Consider the following 15,505-nt stretch of genomic DNA (forward strand, 5'->3'; position numbering starts at 1 on the left):
CACATGTGCTGTGGAGTTGATGCATTGCCAACAGACAGGGCACTCATACTCATCGGGTTTTTTAGGATTGTTCTCACTTTTAGTGATTGTGAGGCAGTAGAGCAATGGATTAAATCCATCTGTGGAGAGCATTGAGTGTTATCCCCTTGTACGCAATGTTTTTCCCCCCCACAATACCGAGCACTCATTGATGGATTTGACCAAACAAGTCAGGATTGTCCTGCAAAACTATTCAGACTCGGAGAGGCTTACCTGGACCCAGAACTTAACTCAAAGCAATGCTCGGAAATCCACACTTAAAGGCCCACATTGAAATTTGTCAATCATCCCAATGCCGATAAAATATATATATGGGCCGCAAATTATTCATTTGGGATTACAGGAAACAACATCGCTCCCTACCGCGAACACTTTGCAGGACTTTTTAGACTCGGTGAGGCTCTTGATCATAAGTATACACAGCTTTAGTTATACACAGTACCGGATTATCCTAGTAGCAAAAGTAGCTACATATGCTACGGGCCCCGCACTTTCAAGGGCCCCGCTCGAAATGCTTTCAAGCTATCAATTCCGGTTCAGTGATTCTGCACTTGCTCTATTACTATAGTACTATACAGCCTTCAACTTTCATGAACTACTGGATGTTTAAGGCTGTATAGCAAATGAAAAAATACAATTACTTCACTATGCAAGTAAAACATGTATGTGTTTCATATTTGTGTTTTTTTTATTTAGGGCCCCTTTATAACATATGCTACAGGCCCCGCACTAGCTTAATCCTGCACTGGTTATACACATGGCTGATTGGAGCGGTGGTGCAGTGGTTAGCGCCCTGCGCTATCAACCCAACCACCTGAGTTTGAGTTTAGGCCACGGCTAACACCAGCGGAGATCAATATCTGAACCGGTTCTGCCAACCACTCCCCTGCCACCCACTCGCACTAACCATCGTGGTGAAGTATGGTCAGACAACCACCGTGACTGAAACGTGGTGGGGAGGACTTCATCCAGCAGTGGATGACAAGAACGGTTGTAAATCAGTGTTAATAATATCGATAGCACCCTATACAGGATACACAATTTATGCTCAAGAGTACAGTCTATACAATGAGATGTGATGCAGTATATATGGTGATCCATTTATAGATGCCTCACCGAGATATAGCTATGAGTGAAGATTACACAATAATTAGACGTTGTAAGCCAATCAGACTGGCTATGTGGCCCAAACTGAATCAGGAGGGTGTCTAGATGTATTAAGTGTCTTTGAGATTGGTAGAAATACTTGTCGAGAGGTCGTGAACTCATGTTTTTTTTTGAATTCCTCTAATTTTTAGTGAGACGCATATAAATGGATCGCCCTCTATATATCATTAATAATACATCCCATTTTTGCGTGTCAATCTCACTGCCCACACCTATACACCACCACCACCAAACACCACATCCTTTATATTCATATTCTTGGTTCTTTCGGTAAAGTCACGTAAAAGGGAAATAATAAAATAATGTTAATATTTTTTTTTATTATTTCCATTTTACGTGACTTTACCGAAAGAACCAAGAATATGAATCCCTGCAGTCACGAAAGCTTTAAATCAAAATGTAACCACATCCTTTCTCATCATCATGCCTATGCAATGCTAGGTTGCTCTCTCCGCCTGAGATTTCGACCAAGACAGCTGGCTCCGTAGGCAGCTGAGACATCACCCCCCACCCCAACATCAACCCATCCTCTTCCCCCCACCCCAACCACCCCCACCCCATCGTCCCCGGCTCCTCCAGCTCGCCAGCGCTGCCCGGCGTCCGACACCCGGGGAACAAGAAGTCGACATCCGAAGCGGCAGCGGCGGTGCGGCTGCGTCTGGCTCCGGGAACTGTGGGTGCCGGACATTTCTCTATGATTGTTTTCTTTGCGGAGAAATGCTGCAGACCGGCTTGCCTTCGCCGCCAGGTACGTTATGGGGATGTTGGTGTGGCGCTTGATACGGTGTGATGCTGCTGATGATGATGCGCAGGCTGTCGCTCTTGCTTGTTAATGGTCGATAGCGGCTATGCTATCCTTTTTGCCGGACGTGCGTGTGTAATCTCTGTGTGTGTGTGTTAAATGCTATCATGTGTGCGCTCTCTGTTAGACAATGGACAGAGTGCAACGCGGTGGGGTTATTGTGCGCGTGTGTATCGGTCTGTTGCCATGTATAATTACACTGCTGGATGAGGCTATCCTGCCCCCGCATGCCATGGGGTGCTGCTGTCAGGGTTATGTGACCATACTTCACCACGCGATGTGAGTGCCGGATGGTAAAAGCAACGGGAATAAGATTCACAGCAACGTTGTTGAGTGTGTGTGTGTATATATATAGCGTTCGCTTGTGTTCTAAAAAAGCCTTAGGGTCAATAAATGTAGTTACGGCATTTGCATTGCTTTCATGCAGCAGAGCCGACCGCAATGTATGCTGTGTGTGTCATTGAAATTATTTTTAAATGACCACTATTGTAATATTAGTGACATACGTACCGAATAGCGAACACATACAGGCATATTTGAGATCATGGTACACAATTCACGGGGCTGTGGCATATGTTATGCAACATGATGTCAGCTACTTGCATGCTATAGCCCATGCTATGGAGCATGATATAGACACATGCTATGGCATATGCCCATTGCTACGAAACGTGATAAACAATCATGCTATGGCGTATTCTATTGCTATGTGACCTGTCGAACAATCGTTGCCGTGGCATATTCCATTGTTACGGAATAATGATGACAAATACACGCATGCTGTATTGCTACGGAACATCGTGTCAGATGGATACGCGCTATGGCGGTGTGCTGCTGCTGCTGCTGTGTGTGTGTGTTCTGTGTTCGTTCTGTGTGTGGTTGTACCACCGTTGTCCGTTACGCGGAGCTACTGGTGTAGCAGGGCACCCAGAGAGAGATGAGCTCATTGGCATTCTCTTAACCAGCACTGCGCCTCTGATCAATTCCCATTTGTAAATTGCTCTTGATTTAGAAGAAGACGAAGAATAAAACGCCTTAAGGCCAGCGTACTTATACAACTGGCGTGTTATTTTCAATCGCATCGTACCCCGGGCTTTGTTTTAATGTTCATTTGGCGATGCGTAATTATTATTTTTTGGAGAGCGATCATTCATTTGCATTGCGTAATGACAGCCACCGTTATGATGATGACGATGGCGACGATGTGAGATTGTCATCTGCACTGTGTGTCGTCGGGCGATAGAGCGTTTCGATAGCGCAAAGCATGCACATCCAGAGTACACGCGTGGTAGGCTGTCTTGTGTGTGTGTGACATCTCGTATCGTATACACGGTCGACCCATGGCACTGGGTCTGGCGCCGTGACCTCCTGCCAGCGGGCGTTCGACACTTCACGTGGCCTCAACGTGCACCCAGCCTGGCACAAGCGCCGTGGTGACGGCACCGCCACTTGGTGGCGAATGGCGATTGTTGTTGTATAGTATACACATACGGTATACACGTGTGTAAACATACAGTATACACGTGTGTGTATTGTAAGTGTGGGATATGTATCGTATGGGAAACACCATGTTAGTATACACGTGTTACTCGTGTACAGTAACAGTGTGTGTGTTTGATCCACCTTGTGTCGTGTGCACGGGGACATTTACAATGTACCGCCTATTGTATGTTCGCCTATTGTATGACTTAGCCCGCCCTACGCACCAGATCAATCATCCGTATCATTCGATCGAGTATGCACACCCGTCACACCTGCACACCCGCCACCCCCCCGGCCGCACTCTTTAAAGGTCAACAGCGCGCGTGCACCTCACGGTTGCCCACGCACTGTGCGAAAGAAGTTCATCCGACATTACCCGCCGGGTCCCCCCGCGTCCAGAGGACACCCTCCAACCACTCACCTGACCCTCACCCCCTCCACCCAACCACCACCACCACCCACCCACCAGTACTCTCGCCAGACAACGGGGCACGTGGCATAACAGCGCCTTGCATAACACGAGAGGTGCCGCCACGTGATGTGAATGCGACAGGACGAGAGAGCGATTGTGCGGCGCGTTTCATGGATCGCATCCAAAGTGGCGCGCGCGCGCGCGCTGCACTGCCACTCGTTATTTCGTAGTCCAAGTCGTGTGTCTCATCCTCGGCCCGTGTGCTATTCATAATACCGGGGTGCCTGTCCGTGCCGTCATGTGCCCCCTGCACGTTCGGCCCAGTTTGTACCAATCCACTGCTGGATGAGGGGCCTCCCCCCCCCCCCCCCCGACGGCTTACGGGCTGGATGAGGATATTTGCTCCAACTTCACGCCAAGTGAGTGTGCGGTTGGACGGAGGTGGGGAGTGGAATGCAGGGCAACGGTGGATTTATTTTCCCCCTGCACGCTCCAGTGTGCTATACCCACGTCGTCTCTTCAACACACGTCTTTGGCGCCTCGTTTTGACCCATCCAAGCGCGTATCCCACAGGGTCGCCCGTGGCTTAGCTTTGGGGGGGGGATCTGACGATTCTTCTGGGTCATTTGTGTCACCATAGTTGGGCCCACATTCTCGCCGTGTTTAATCCGGGATGTTAGCGCCCGCCCATCTTTGACTTTGCTGTGTAATTGAACTGTAACTGTGTGGGTACGTTCAAAGCTACCAGGAACACCGTCTCCCCGTGCCGTTTATCATTCCGTTATTCCAAATGGACTGTAGTTGCCTATTGCCGCCAACTGCCTCGGGAATCAAATATGGCATGTTTGAGGGTTGATTGTATTAATGTAGAAATCGTCAGCAGCCACGATATATCCACTGCTGGATGAGAGGCTTCCCAAATCCGTGGCCATTTCCTGCGATGGAATAATTATCCAACAAGCACCAGCACACGAATCTAGTTAATCGCTCCATCTCCTCCATTTCTTCGCTGCATATCGTTGATTTGTCTTGATCTCATCGGCCATCATCTATTACAGCGACGTGTCCTGTCCAAGCACCGATAGATATAATACCTGGTCGAGGTTTTAAATTACAATCACGTTTTTAGTCCATAATAGAGGGGTTTTTTTGCGGTTAGATCGCCTAAATATAAACGTTTCGTTATATGTACGTGAGCAGGAAGAAGAAAACCATGTATTAATAATTAATAAAACAAATTTACTTCAAGAATAACCAATTAAAATGTGTGTGAATGCCAGTGTTGCACTGCTCTTTAGAAATGTTTTTTTTTATTTTAGTGTGTTGACCTTCCCCGCACCTCCCATTAGCACGGTTGGCTACGTACGGTGCGAAATAAGTTCAACACACATACAGTGTTAAGAGAAATTAAATCGCCCTATGCGTCTTGACAATTTGGGTCACCCAGTCTATTCATTGTACATACACGTGGCGCGTGTTTTGTGTGTGTGTGCAAGTGACGGTGATCTCGGGGTGGGCTAACGAGGCTAAGAAGGCGTCGAACGAGGCGGTCGACGGCATGCGGCATCGATTTCGTGGATTCGCTCTCCGCTCCCCGCTTGCCCCCCCCCCCGTCGTTGACCGGACACAATTACGCACGCGAAACCTTTGACAGCTCACAACTCTCCGCGAATCGATGGCGGCTGTTGCTTTTCCTGTTGCATAATTACCCCTGACGCGTTGGCGCTGTGGGCACCGTAAACCAACACCGTGTGCGAAAAGTTTAAAGGATGAGCTTGGCAACACGCCGAAGTGGCGTTAAAGGCGGGAGGGGCTGAGTCTTAGAGGCTGGTTGACTCGCTAGGGATATGGAAAGTTCTGGTGGCTGGTAGGGATGCTTAGGAGTAAGGCTAATACTAGAGGCTGGATATCTGCTTAGGTGTAGGGCTAGTACTAGTATCTGGATGGTTAGTTGGTTAGAATTAGGGTTTGGTTGACTATTTTGCTTCGCCTGAACACTATAACTCATCTTCCCTCGTCATTGCATCACATGGTTTTGCTTATTTCAGTTTTCCAATGCGTTTTGTTTCTGGTGTTTATAGGATCATGGCTTAACTAGCATGACGTGGGTTTGTGTGTGCAGTCGTGGGCTAATAGTTGTCTTATAGACTCTGCAGGAGGCATCTGCCACAAGCTGCATAGCCGTCATTGAGTTACGGCAATGATGACAGAAGGCACACAGACTGACCACACACAGACACGTACAGATGGGTGGGATGGGCAGTAAGCTTCGGATTTGAGAAAATGTTGGAAAATACGCACAGACGTAAGAGATATTTAGGCTAATTTCAAAACCCAGGGATAGTAACAACGTGGAGGAAGCCTTCATCCAGCAGTGAATAGATCATGGCTGATGGTGATGATGATGATGCATTCGCCACTGCTTGAAAGGGGCTCGCAGTGTTGACTCTACTGTGGATTTGTGTGTTGCGCGGTCTAACTCCGCAGGACGAGTCTCATTCGCGTGCCCGTAATGTCATCGCTGTCTGTTTGAAATCCACCAGACCATGCACTCTTGGCTGCCGTCCCATCATCTATTCACACAGTAACGGAAAAGGTGCAGCCCTGCAATTGCTTGCTCGTGCCACTGCTTGCAGAAGGGCTTCCACTGCACAGAGAGAGAGAGAGATCTCCTCGAGTGTATTTTGGTTTAACCCTTCTCCCATGCTAGCCAATCGTCTTGGGAGAGGTGGAAACACCCACACATTGCCCTACCACACGGGACCGGCTGATTGACTAATTGTGCTGCACCCAGCTATACTGCGAGGTGGACAGAGGTGTGGGGTCAATCAACTCGGCTATTGTTTCAAACTGCATCGCGCCTGGCTGTTGGATTGAACCGGCAACCTCCTAATTGCGAGTCGAGTGCGCTGACCATTGCACCACGGTGACACCATCGTCTGTCTGATTTAGCATCACACCCCAAGTGAGATTCATTTCTTTGGTTTTCACTGATGATGGGGAATGTATATTTTTAATAATTTAGTTCGAGACTCGAATGAAACCGATCAACCCCTTGGGGCTGTACATTATTTGGAATGTAAATTCTAATAAGTGTGCTCTGATTTGTTCTAATCGTAGACTGAATATATCTGTACCGAATTCAATTGCCTAGAATGTCGTCATAGCGTACGACACCCATTCAGTCAGGAGCGCCTATTTCCCTTGCAGCAGTCTGCACTGGAGATGTAGTGCAGCGCGGACTTTGTTGTGACACGAAGCATGGTTCAGTGTGTGGTGGAATTTCCCCTCCGTGCAGTGGGCCTGCATTTTGCCCCTTTTACCCTGGCAGCATGACGCAAGCATCGTCGCTGTTGTATGAACGGCGTTGCTTTATACAGTTCTAGGTATTAAAAGCAATTGTATCAATTATTAACATAAGAACGCCTCGCCGAGCCTTTAGGGACACTATTTTTTGTCAAAACAGGGTCCTGCTCTCCTGGGATGTGTGGCCACGTCTTCCAATAACGAGCGCTTGGCTTCATGTGGAGGACGCCAAGAGAAGACGGAGAACACCCAGCAACCACCACTCATTCGAGCGGGTGACACTCGGTAGCCGCGTTGCCATGGTCTGAACCACCTTCACAGTCCCATGCCTACAATGTCTGGCAAGATCTGGTGGTACATTAAACCAGCCAAGTGCAGGACTCAACTCGGCTCAACCATGCTCAGCTTCTGAGGGTGGATGATATCAGGAAAATAAATAAAATCGTAATAAACGACTTCCATTTGTGGAATTTGCAAGCGTACAACAGCACCGTTAAGATAGAGAACTATGCAGATGCATGATTTGTGTGTATGGAATGTGGTTATGTAAATAGCTTTGATTACTTAATATTTCATTTGCAAGTGATTACACCAGGTTCACTTTGAAATAGTAAGGCTTGATCTATGGTGACGTTAGAGTAATCTCTTTGATTTGTATTTGTTCCAGCAACCAAATGACCTTATTAGCGACGTATCATGTGACTACTTACTTACGTGTAGGTCATAGAATTGGTTGTATTAGGAAGATAATGGGTTCTCTATGGTTCAGTGTGGTCGATCATTGAACAGTGTTACTATAATAATGACAACGTTAATTTACATATTATCCCCGGAAAAGCCTCACTTGGTAGTCTCGTTATTGTGTTTTTTTAATGCGTAAAAAGATCATTTTTCTTTGGATAGTTCAGTAATGTCTCCTTTGAGTATTTGTACACATTTGAGGCAACGGAGAAAAACAATTTATACAGAACGAGGCAAGAACACTCCAAAGTCTACATCGGTCAGGTTTACAAAAATGTTTAACTCTACTGCTCTTTAAAGGCCTCCCTCTATGTATTAGCTTGTGCACATGATGTACCGTATGTTTGTTGAACTTCTTTCGCACGCCATCTCCATCGACCCGACGTCTTTGCTGTAGAGCGCCCGTGCTCCATCACACCTTGCCAATCGTGTTGTTGTTGTTGCTACATGGCTGGCTAAGGCGCAGCCCTGCAATTTCGCACTCACGCCACTGCTGGCGGAATGGACCTCCGCTAGAGAAAGGGAGAGAGAGCTCTAGATTGGCCCCTTCATAATGTATTTGGCCTACTCTTCCTTGCTGGCCATATTTATTTGGTAGATGTGGGAATACCCACACTTTACTCCACCGCGTGCGAGCTGCTAATTTGCTGTGGTATACCCATTTATACTGCTGGATAAACAGAGGCGGGCGGGAGGGATGGGGAGAAAACTCACCACATTGTTTCAACGGCGGCGCTGGAAAATTACCTCTAGATTGCTAACCGTTACACCACGGCAGCTTCCTATTTTTATTACCGTTACAAATATAAAATAATTGTCCTGTATACAACCACTCTAGATCCCCTTCCTTTCCTTGGGCTAGCACCGCTATAAATGGTGTTGTCTGATTAATTCAAGCACAGCCATATATTTAGATAAGTGGTCTTCCGCTGTGCTTTTTTATAGATTCAATATATTCCTCCGTGGCACATAATCCATATCCCTACACATAGTATTAGAGGAGCGATGATTGTGCGCTTGATTCGCCAACGGAGTCTCCGTAACCCGGGTCACCTCCGTGATCCGCGGAGGGCGAGACGCCGCGCCCACTTGCGCTTTCATTATAAAACAGAGCGCGGCTCGCCGGAGGTTATGAGGGTTAGATGTATGATGCAGGACACCCCGCGTAGGTGCAGGGCCACTCTCGTAGCGGACCCCCGGCCCTCTCTGACTTGATACACTCGGCCCTCCCAAAGTGTGTTTTTTTTCGGGTTGTATCGTGCGTCAGAGGTCGCAACCGGGTACCCGATACCCGTACCCTACCCGATACCCGGCTACCCGTACCCGACCGGGTATGGGTACCCGTTTGCGACCCTGGTGCGGCCGGGTACAGGTACGGGTAGGCCGTGAGTCACCGGTGAGGAACCGTTTGTCACTCATTTCGGGTAGGGTACGTGTAGGGTACGGGTAGCATACGGGTACCCGTACCCGGCCGGGTACGGGTACCCGTTTGCGACCCTGGTGCGGCCGGGTACGGGTAGGCCGTAAGTCACCGGTGAGTAACCGTTTGTCACTCATTTCGGGTAGGGTACGGGTAGCGTACGGGTACCCGTACCCGGCCGGGTACGGGTACCCTCTTTGCGACCCTGGTGCGGTAGGGTACGGGTACGGGTAAGGAATCAAAACCCGTTTGTGACCTCTGTCGTGCCTTCTGCGGCGCGATGTCCGACGTGTCACTCCGCACGCTGGGAGATTATTTTTTGTTGTGTACAAGAACTGAATTGATCGACGTGCGTCGAACCCCGTGCAGGCGCACTGTTGCGTCAGCTTGTTAGCTCAGGTCTGATGGTGAAAATACCTTAGTTTGGGTTATTAACGCATTTGGAGATCTCTCATGAATCCTGAGAGTTATGTCTAATTTGTGGAATATATAATCAGCTGAGAAGCCAATAGAGAGTATATATCCTCTAAGGTATTCTTGAAAGTAATTTAAATAACTAATGGACAAGGGTCTGTTTCACGAAAATGCAATAAAGCAGCATTTTAGTCCATCGGCATAGGGGCCTTCTTGGCGAATGTTCTTTTGATCATTGTTGAAGCAGAACTCTCGACGGGTTCTACTTTCTGTGTCTCTGAAGCAGAATGTGGCCTGTTGACCAATGCTGCTGGGTTGCCTCATTGCATAAGCAGGGCCTCTCCACATGGGGCCCATTAAGCACATAATTGCGTTTTGTTTGCATCATTGTTTCTCACCGGCATTCGAAAACAAGGTTTTGTAAAATACACGCGACAGTAATCTGTCACAAATTAAATGGAAGACTTGAAAAAAATCACTGGGACCCCAATGGCCCACTATTGATGTGATTATAATTATGATGACAGGTCAAGATCATCATCATCATCATCATCGTGTGCTTGATTTATTTCCAGGTGAGAGCCCACTGAGACCCAGAGTCTCTCTGGCTGCTGATGCCCACCGACATCGACACACGCAGCCTCTAACACCGTCGAGCGTTTCGCATGCATTTCGTTTCATTCCGTTCATTCATCCCTCTCAGAAGCTACTTAATGATTTTCCAAAGAGAGTCTATGTTTGCATATGAACTTCACCCCGCTACTCTCTCTCTCTCTCTCTAATCTCATTGTTTGCCCTTAACAGGAAGGGGCGTCAGGGCATCCTCATTAGCGCGATGCTTTATCTTGGGCTCACACACATTTATTTTCTAGCCAATGGCAATTCTCGTTATCGTCGAGATGATGTTGGTTAAATTGGGTGCTTCCCATACAGAAGCAACTCAACAGTCGCAAGTACCGTATTGTATATTTGGAGTTTCCATGTTTTCCCCGTGGTCGCGTGGAGTCCTCCGTTTTGTTCCCTCCACATTTAGAAGCACGCGATTAGACTATTTGGCTGCTATAGACTTCCACGTGATAAGCCTGCTTGGTTGAGCGGTCATTTGTGGCCATCTCGTTTCTGAAAAACGAGCTATCCAGCTCAGTGGAGCCTTAACTCGTAAAAACAAAAAAATATTTGTAGTTTAAAACACTCAACACGCAACGAGACTTTGGTGACGTTGCAAAGTGCGCGGTTCCGTGATGATTCACACGATCGGTCCTCGCGTGATCACGGTGCACGAGCACACTCCGGTCTACCCAGAAGCGACGCTGTTATATAATATTAGTAATAAAAAAATAATGATGATAAGTGTTCGTAGAATTACGCTGCGTCCTCACATCCACACGCGCATGCCGTTGCCGACGACAGACGGCCGTGCGCGTGATTTGCGCTCGTGTGTTCCCGTCCGCGAGCAATCCCACGGACGACGGGTTTCGTGCCATCCTCCGCGTGGCCATTCTCTGCCTTTACTGTGCTTAGGCTGACTCCGCTAAAAAATAAATAGCGGTTTATTCGGGGTTTGTAGTTCCGTGGCTAACATCGGTGGTGAGTGATATATGAGCCAGTCCTTCGCCTCTCTCACCTCCTTCGCCAACCTAAACTGACCAGCGTGGTGAAGTATGGTCAAACAGCCCCGAATAAATGATGCTGCGAGTGGAGGCCTTCAAGATGCTGTCATTTGTGTTTATGATTATGACTTTTATTTAGTGCAGTGATGGTGCTGGCCACATCAATCATCTGGTGGACTGCCGGTCCCAATAGGCGCATCCCTTGTGCTGCCGGGTGCGCGTGTGCAAGTGTGGCGCCTCAACCACACGCTGGCAGAGGCTGCTGCAATTGTGTCGATTTTGAGCTCAAAAGCGCATTTCGGCTCGTGTTCCGCATTCACTTAAACCTGTTTGTGCCCGTGTGTGCTTTCATGGGCACCCACAATCAACACTTTCCCCGTCAGTCTGCAAGACTGTTCAAGACTCGTTGTCTTTATGTGTTCGTGTGTGCAAGCGAGTGTGTGCATGCATTTGTGTGATGGCGGTGCAAGCGGTTTGCACGCTGTGCTGCGACACCAGCAAAATTGCTTAAATTCACAGTCGTGGCTGACATCAGCGGTGATTGATATCTGAACCAGTCCTGGGTCTCCCCCCCCCCTACCCCTTAGGTAGAATCAGCCTTAAATGAGGACCCAGTGCGGTGTTTAAATATCAGCACCGGGTAGGGAAAGGTGGCCGGGCATGGTTCTGGCTATCACCCACCCTGTCAAACGCGAACAGCACTTTGCTTAACATCTACGTTGAAAACGTATTTCTTTAGATCTGCCTTTTTGTCTGTAGCTTGTTGTCCTTCCCCCGCACTTCTGATGAACGCGGTTGGCTATTTACGGTGCGAAAGAAGTTCTGCATACACACACACAACAATTCCGCGAGGCTCTCTGTGGTTATCTTTCTTCATATTGTTTTGTAACGCTGCTCACTCCAAGGGTGCACGCGCATACGTACGTGCAGTGTGCATCTCGGCGTTGCAGGAGGAATCTCTCTGTGCATTTGCAGTCGCGTTATTTGTTTCTTTAATGCGGCTAAATCGCAGCCTCTCTCGGCATGGCGCACGCGCGCATTAGCCGTAAAATACGAGCCTCTGGAGGGGAGGGGACGGACAGGTCACGCCGAGAAGAAAGACGCCGTCTCTTTAATCGTATGCGCCAAATTAAAAGTTCACCCCTCTGCGAGACCTCCCCCCTTTATGGGTGTGCGATGGAAGAGCGCCTTAACCCACCCCGGTCTACTAATAGGGTTTTTCCCCTTTTTTTGGCAACAAAAACTGACACCTTTTGCAAGGAATCATGCTTACATTAACCACAATACTTGCAGTCAAATGCAAACAAAAACAATGGTGGCATTGTCTTTGTGCTGGTCGCCTTTTGGCGTCATCTGGTCAAACACCATATGAGACTAGGCTCTAAAGAAAGCTGTCTCTGGTGTGGACCAATCCGTTTCAAAGACAATGCATGAATTGTCAGAGTATTGTTTTTGTTTGCATTTGACTGCAAGTATTGTGGTTAATGTAAGCATGATTCCTTGCAAAAGGTGTCAGTTTTTGTTGCCAGAAAAAAGGGGAAAACCCCTATTAGTATATTTTGGTACTGGCAAAGGAGGTCCCATGATGCCACCCCGGTCTGTTCCACACGCCCCTCCGTACGCCCCTCCACGCGCCATCGAAAGTGTCCGTGAAGCAGAGACGACGATATTCCAAGCCATGCCGGCCGTATGCACACCGGATTCGTAGTGCGACACGCAAATGACTGAGCCACGCTCACACACTCGTACCAAGACGAGCTTCCCCACGATGGTGTCTCGGTCGATTTCGGAGTTTCCCAGGATCAGTTCCCATATCACTGGCCACTGATATCGATCTCGGGTCAATGGGTTTGTAGCACAGTGTGCTAGCCACAACACCACTCGCACATGGCGTTGTTATGGTAGTCGCATGCGCTCGCAGCAACGCTAATAAAACCACCAACGCCACGCGTACGGAAGACCAAAGGTGAACTAATTTTGCCGTGTGTTCATTATTAACAGTAACCGAAGAGATAGGGAATTATTCCACGTAAGGCGTTTTGTGGTTTATGCGAATAAAGACGCCATATAAAAATGACAATACATTATAGAAGGGGAACCTTTCGGTCATTGGCCTTATTTAAAACTGTGTGCAGAGAGTTTGACTGACATCGTTAGAGATCGGGCTTCATTGCGATGGCTGACAAACACTGTACATGTCAAATGTATTTGACATAGCGACGTAAAAAAAAACAATATATTTGTTTTACGTTTGATCTTTGATAGATACATTACGAGAGATCATGTGTGTGCATTGCAATGGAGAATATATTGGTAAACGTGGAAAGGCAAATCGTGGTTACTTGGATAAGTTTGGTGCTTGGGAAACCCAGCGTCTTCATGGTTCTGTATTGTTCAACAGTAATGGTAATAACGTCAACTTGTTACGCGCCGCGCAGTGTTCGCTCACTCAGAGGCGCGAGGAGGAAACCACGGACACGGCTCTGCAGTCCTCTACATATGAAGGTGTTTAAATGTGGTTTGTAAACCGAAGTACGCACGTTCTCTGTATCCAAATGAGATGTGGTGTTCTGAATACCAGGGATGTAGCAGTGGCGCAGAGGTTTCATGCACTCGCGCTGTGAACCCGGTGACCTGTGTTCGAATATCTGAACCGGTGCTTGTACAACTCTTCACCAACCCTTATTGCCCAGCTTCGTGAAGTAAGTATGGTATAACAACCCCCCTCGACCGACATGGCGTAGGGAGACCTTCATCCAGCAGTGGATCGCCAAATATCTGCAAGCAAGTAATTCTGCACGGCAGTGATTTATCCTGAGACAAATGCGCTGACTTAGCTACAGCAAGACCAATAAGGACTCCACACCCCACTGCTTTATGTTGCTCACGCACCTCAAAATATCTCCCCGCTTGGCCCTCGTGCTGGGATAGCACGGCGGATGTGTGTGGAATGTGATGTGTCGTTATAGCACTCCGGATTCCCACGTCTCTCTGTGTACACGCGCGCGCACCCCGCGTCCATAAAACGATGGATGTATCTGCCCCGTGTGATTGCCCGAAGGCGGGCGCAATTCCAAATAAGCAAGACGCAGCGTCTCCGGTGGCGCACGCCACGTGGGAGGCGTGGGCCACGTGTGTTCTTTCTCTCGTCGAGGGCTCCCCACGTCCCAGGCCTCGAGCCCCATCCCTCGCTGATGTTCTCCGGACGAATGAAAACATTCGGTTGTTACACGCCGTGCGCATTTGATGATTGCTAAACACGTCCCACGTGACGCAGATCGTGCCGATGCAAATTAAGAAAGGAAAGGGCCCTATCAATAACATGCGGTAACGTTTGTTTCGCAAGGCTACGTTATGCTGATGACACCCAAAACGGTCACAACCAGGCCACGATTTGCTTGTTTTAGCAAACGCTGGCTGGACAATATTGGTTTGGAAGTCTGTAGATTCCAATATATATATTTGGAGATGTGAGGTTTGTTTTTTTCAATTAAGATATCCATCTGGTGTTTATGTGCATGTCCTAGCTGATGTCGAGAGCCCTCTATTTGAAATCGGTGCCCTCCAAATCACATGGGAGAAGGCTTATCAATCGTCAGACACGTGCAATTCATAACCGCCTCATTTGCGTGGTCATCGGGAAGATTTGTCAACATGATCACCGTGATGTCCAAGAACAGCGGATTTGGAAACCCTGTGACTTGATGATTTTTTTTTCATATTTCAGTAGGGACCCCGATACAGAGCATGACCCACGACAGAAGGGAAGGGGGAACAGAAACTTTTTTTTTAGATATATACATCAAGGAGGGAGGAGCTTGGGCTCGCTGCCCCACCGAGTGGAGGCATACTGACTGGTACGCGGGGATGGGAAGGTAGAGGAAGAAGAACCCAAGTAAGGGAGCAGAGGGCGCGGGGTGGGGGGGTGACTTTATCATTCTTTATGGTTCCTACCAGAAGGCCCGTCGCCAGTAGATAAATAACAGCTCCATACAGGAATCTATCTGCCTTGCGGTTATTTGTAAATTTAACGCAAGACATTGGGAATCCAAACAAGGATGGATTACTCCACCCGCGGGTGCATCCACACACACACAATACGGCATTGGTTT

General features: G+C 48.2%; 1 protein-coding gene across 1 annotated transcript in view; it reads left to right on the forward strand.

The window, feature by feature from the left end:
- Positions 1 to 1,753: 1,753 nt before the first annotated feature.
- The window catches only part of TMEM108 (transmembrane protein 108), a 57,221-nt gene continuing 43,469 nt past the window's right edge, over positions 1,754 to 15,505 (forward strand). Inside the window, exon 1 of the mRNA XM_078860534.1 lies at positions 1,754 to 1,954. Coding sequence (XP_078716660.1) covers positions 1,924 to 1,954 — 31 coding nt within the window. The 5' untranslated portion in view covers positions 1,754 to 1,923. The remainder of the gene's footprint in view (positions 1,955 to 15,505) is intronic.

Source organism: Lampetra fluviatilis, chromosome 10 (assembly GCF_964198595.1).
Source record: "Lampetra fluviatilis chromosome 10, kcLamFluv1.1, whole genome shotgun sequence".
In the NCBI taxonomy this organism is placed as follows: domain Eukaryota; kingdom Metazoa; phylum Chordata; class Hyperoartia; order Petromyzontiformes; family Petromyzontidae; genus Lampetra; species Lampetra fluviatilis.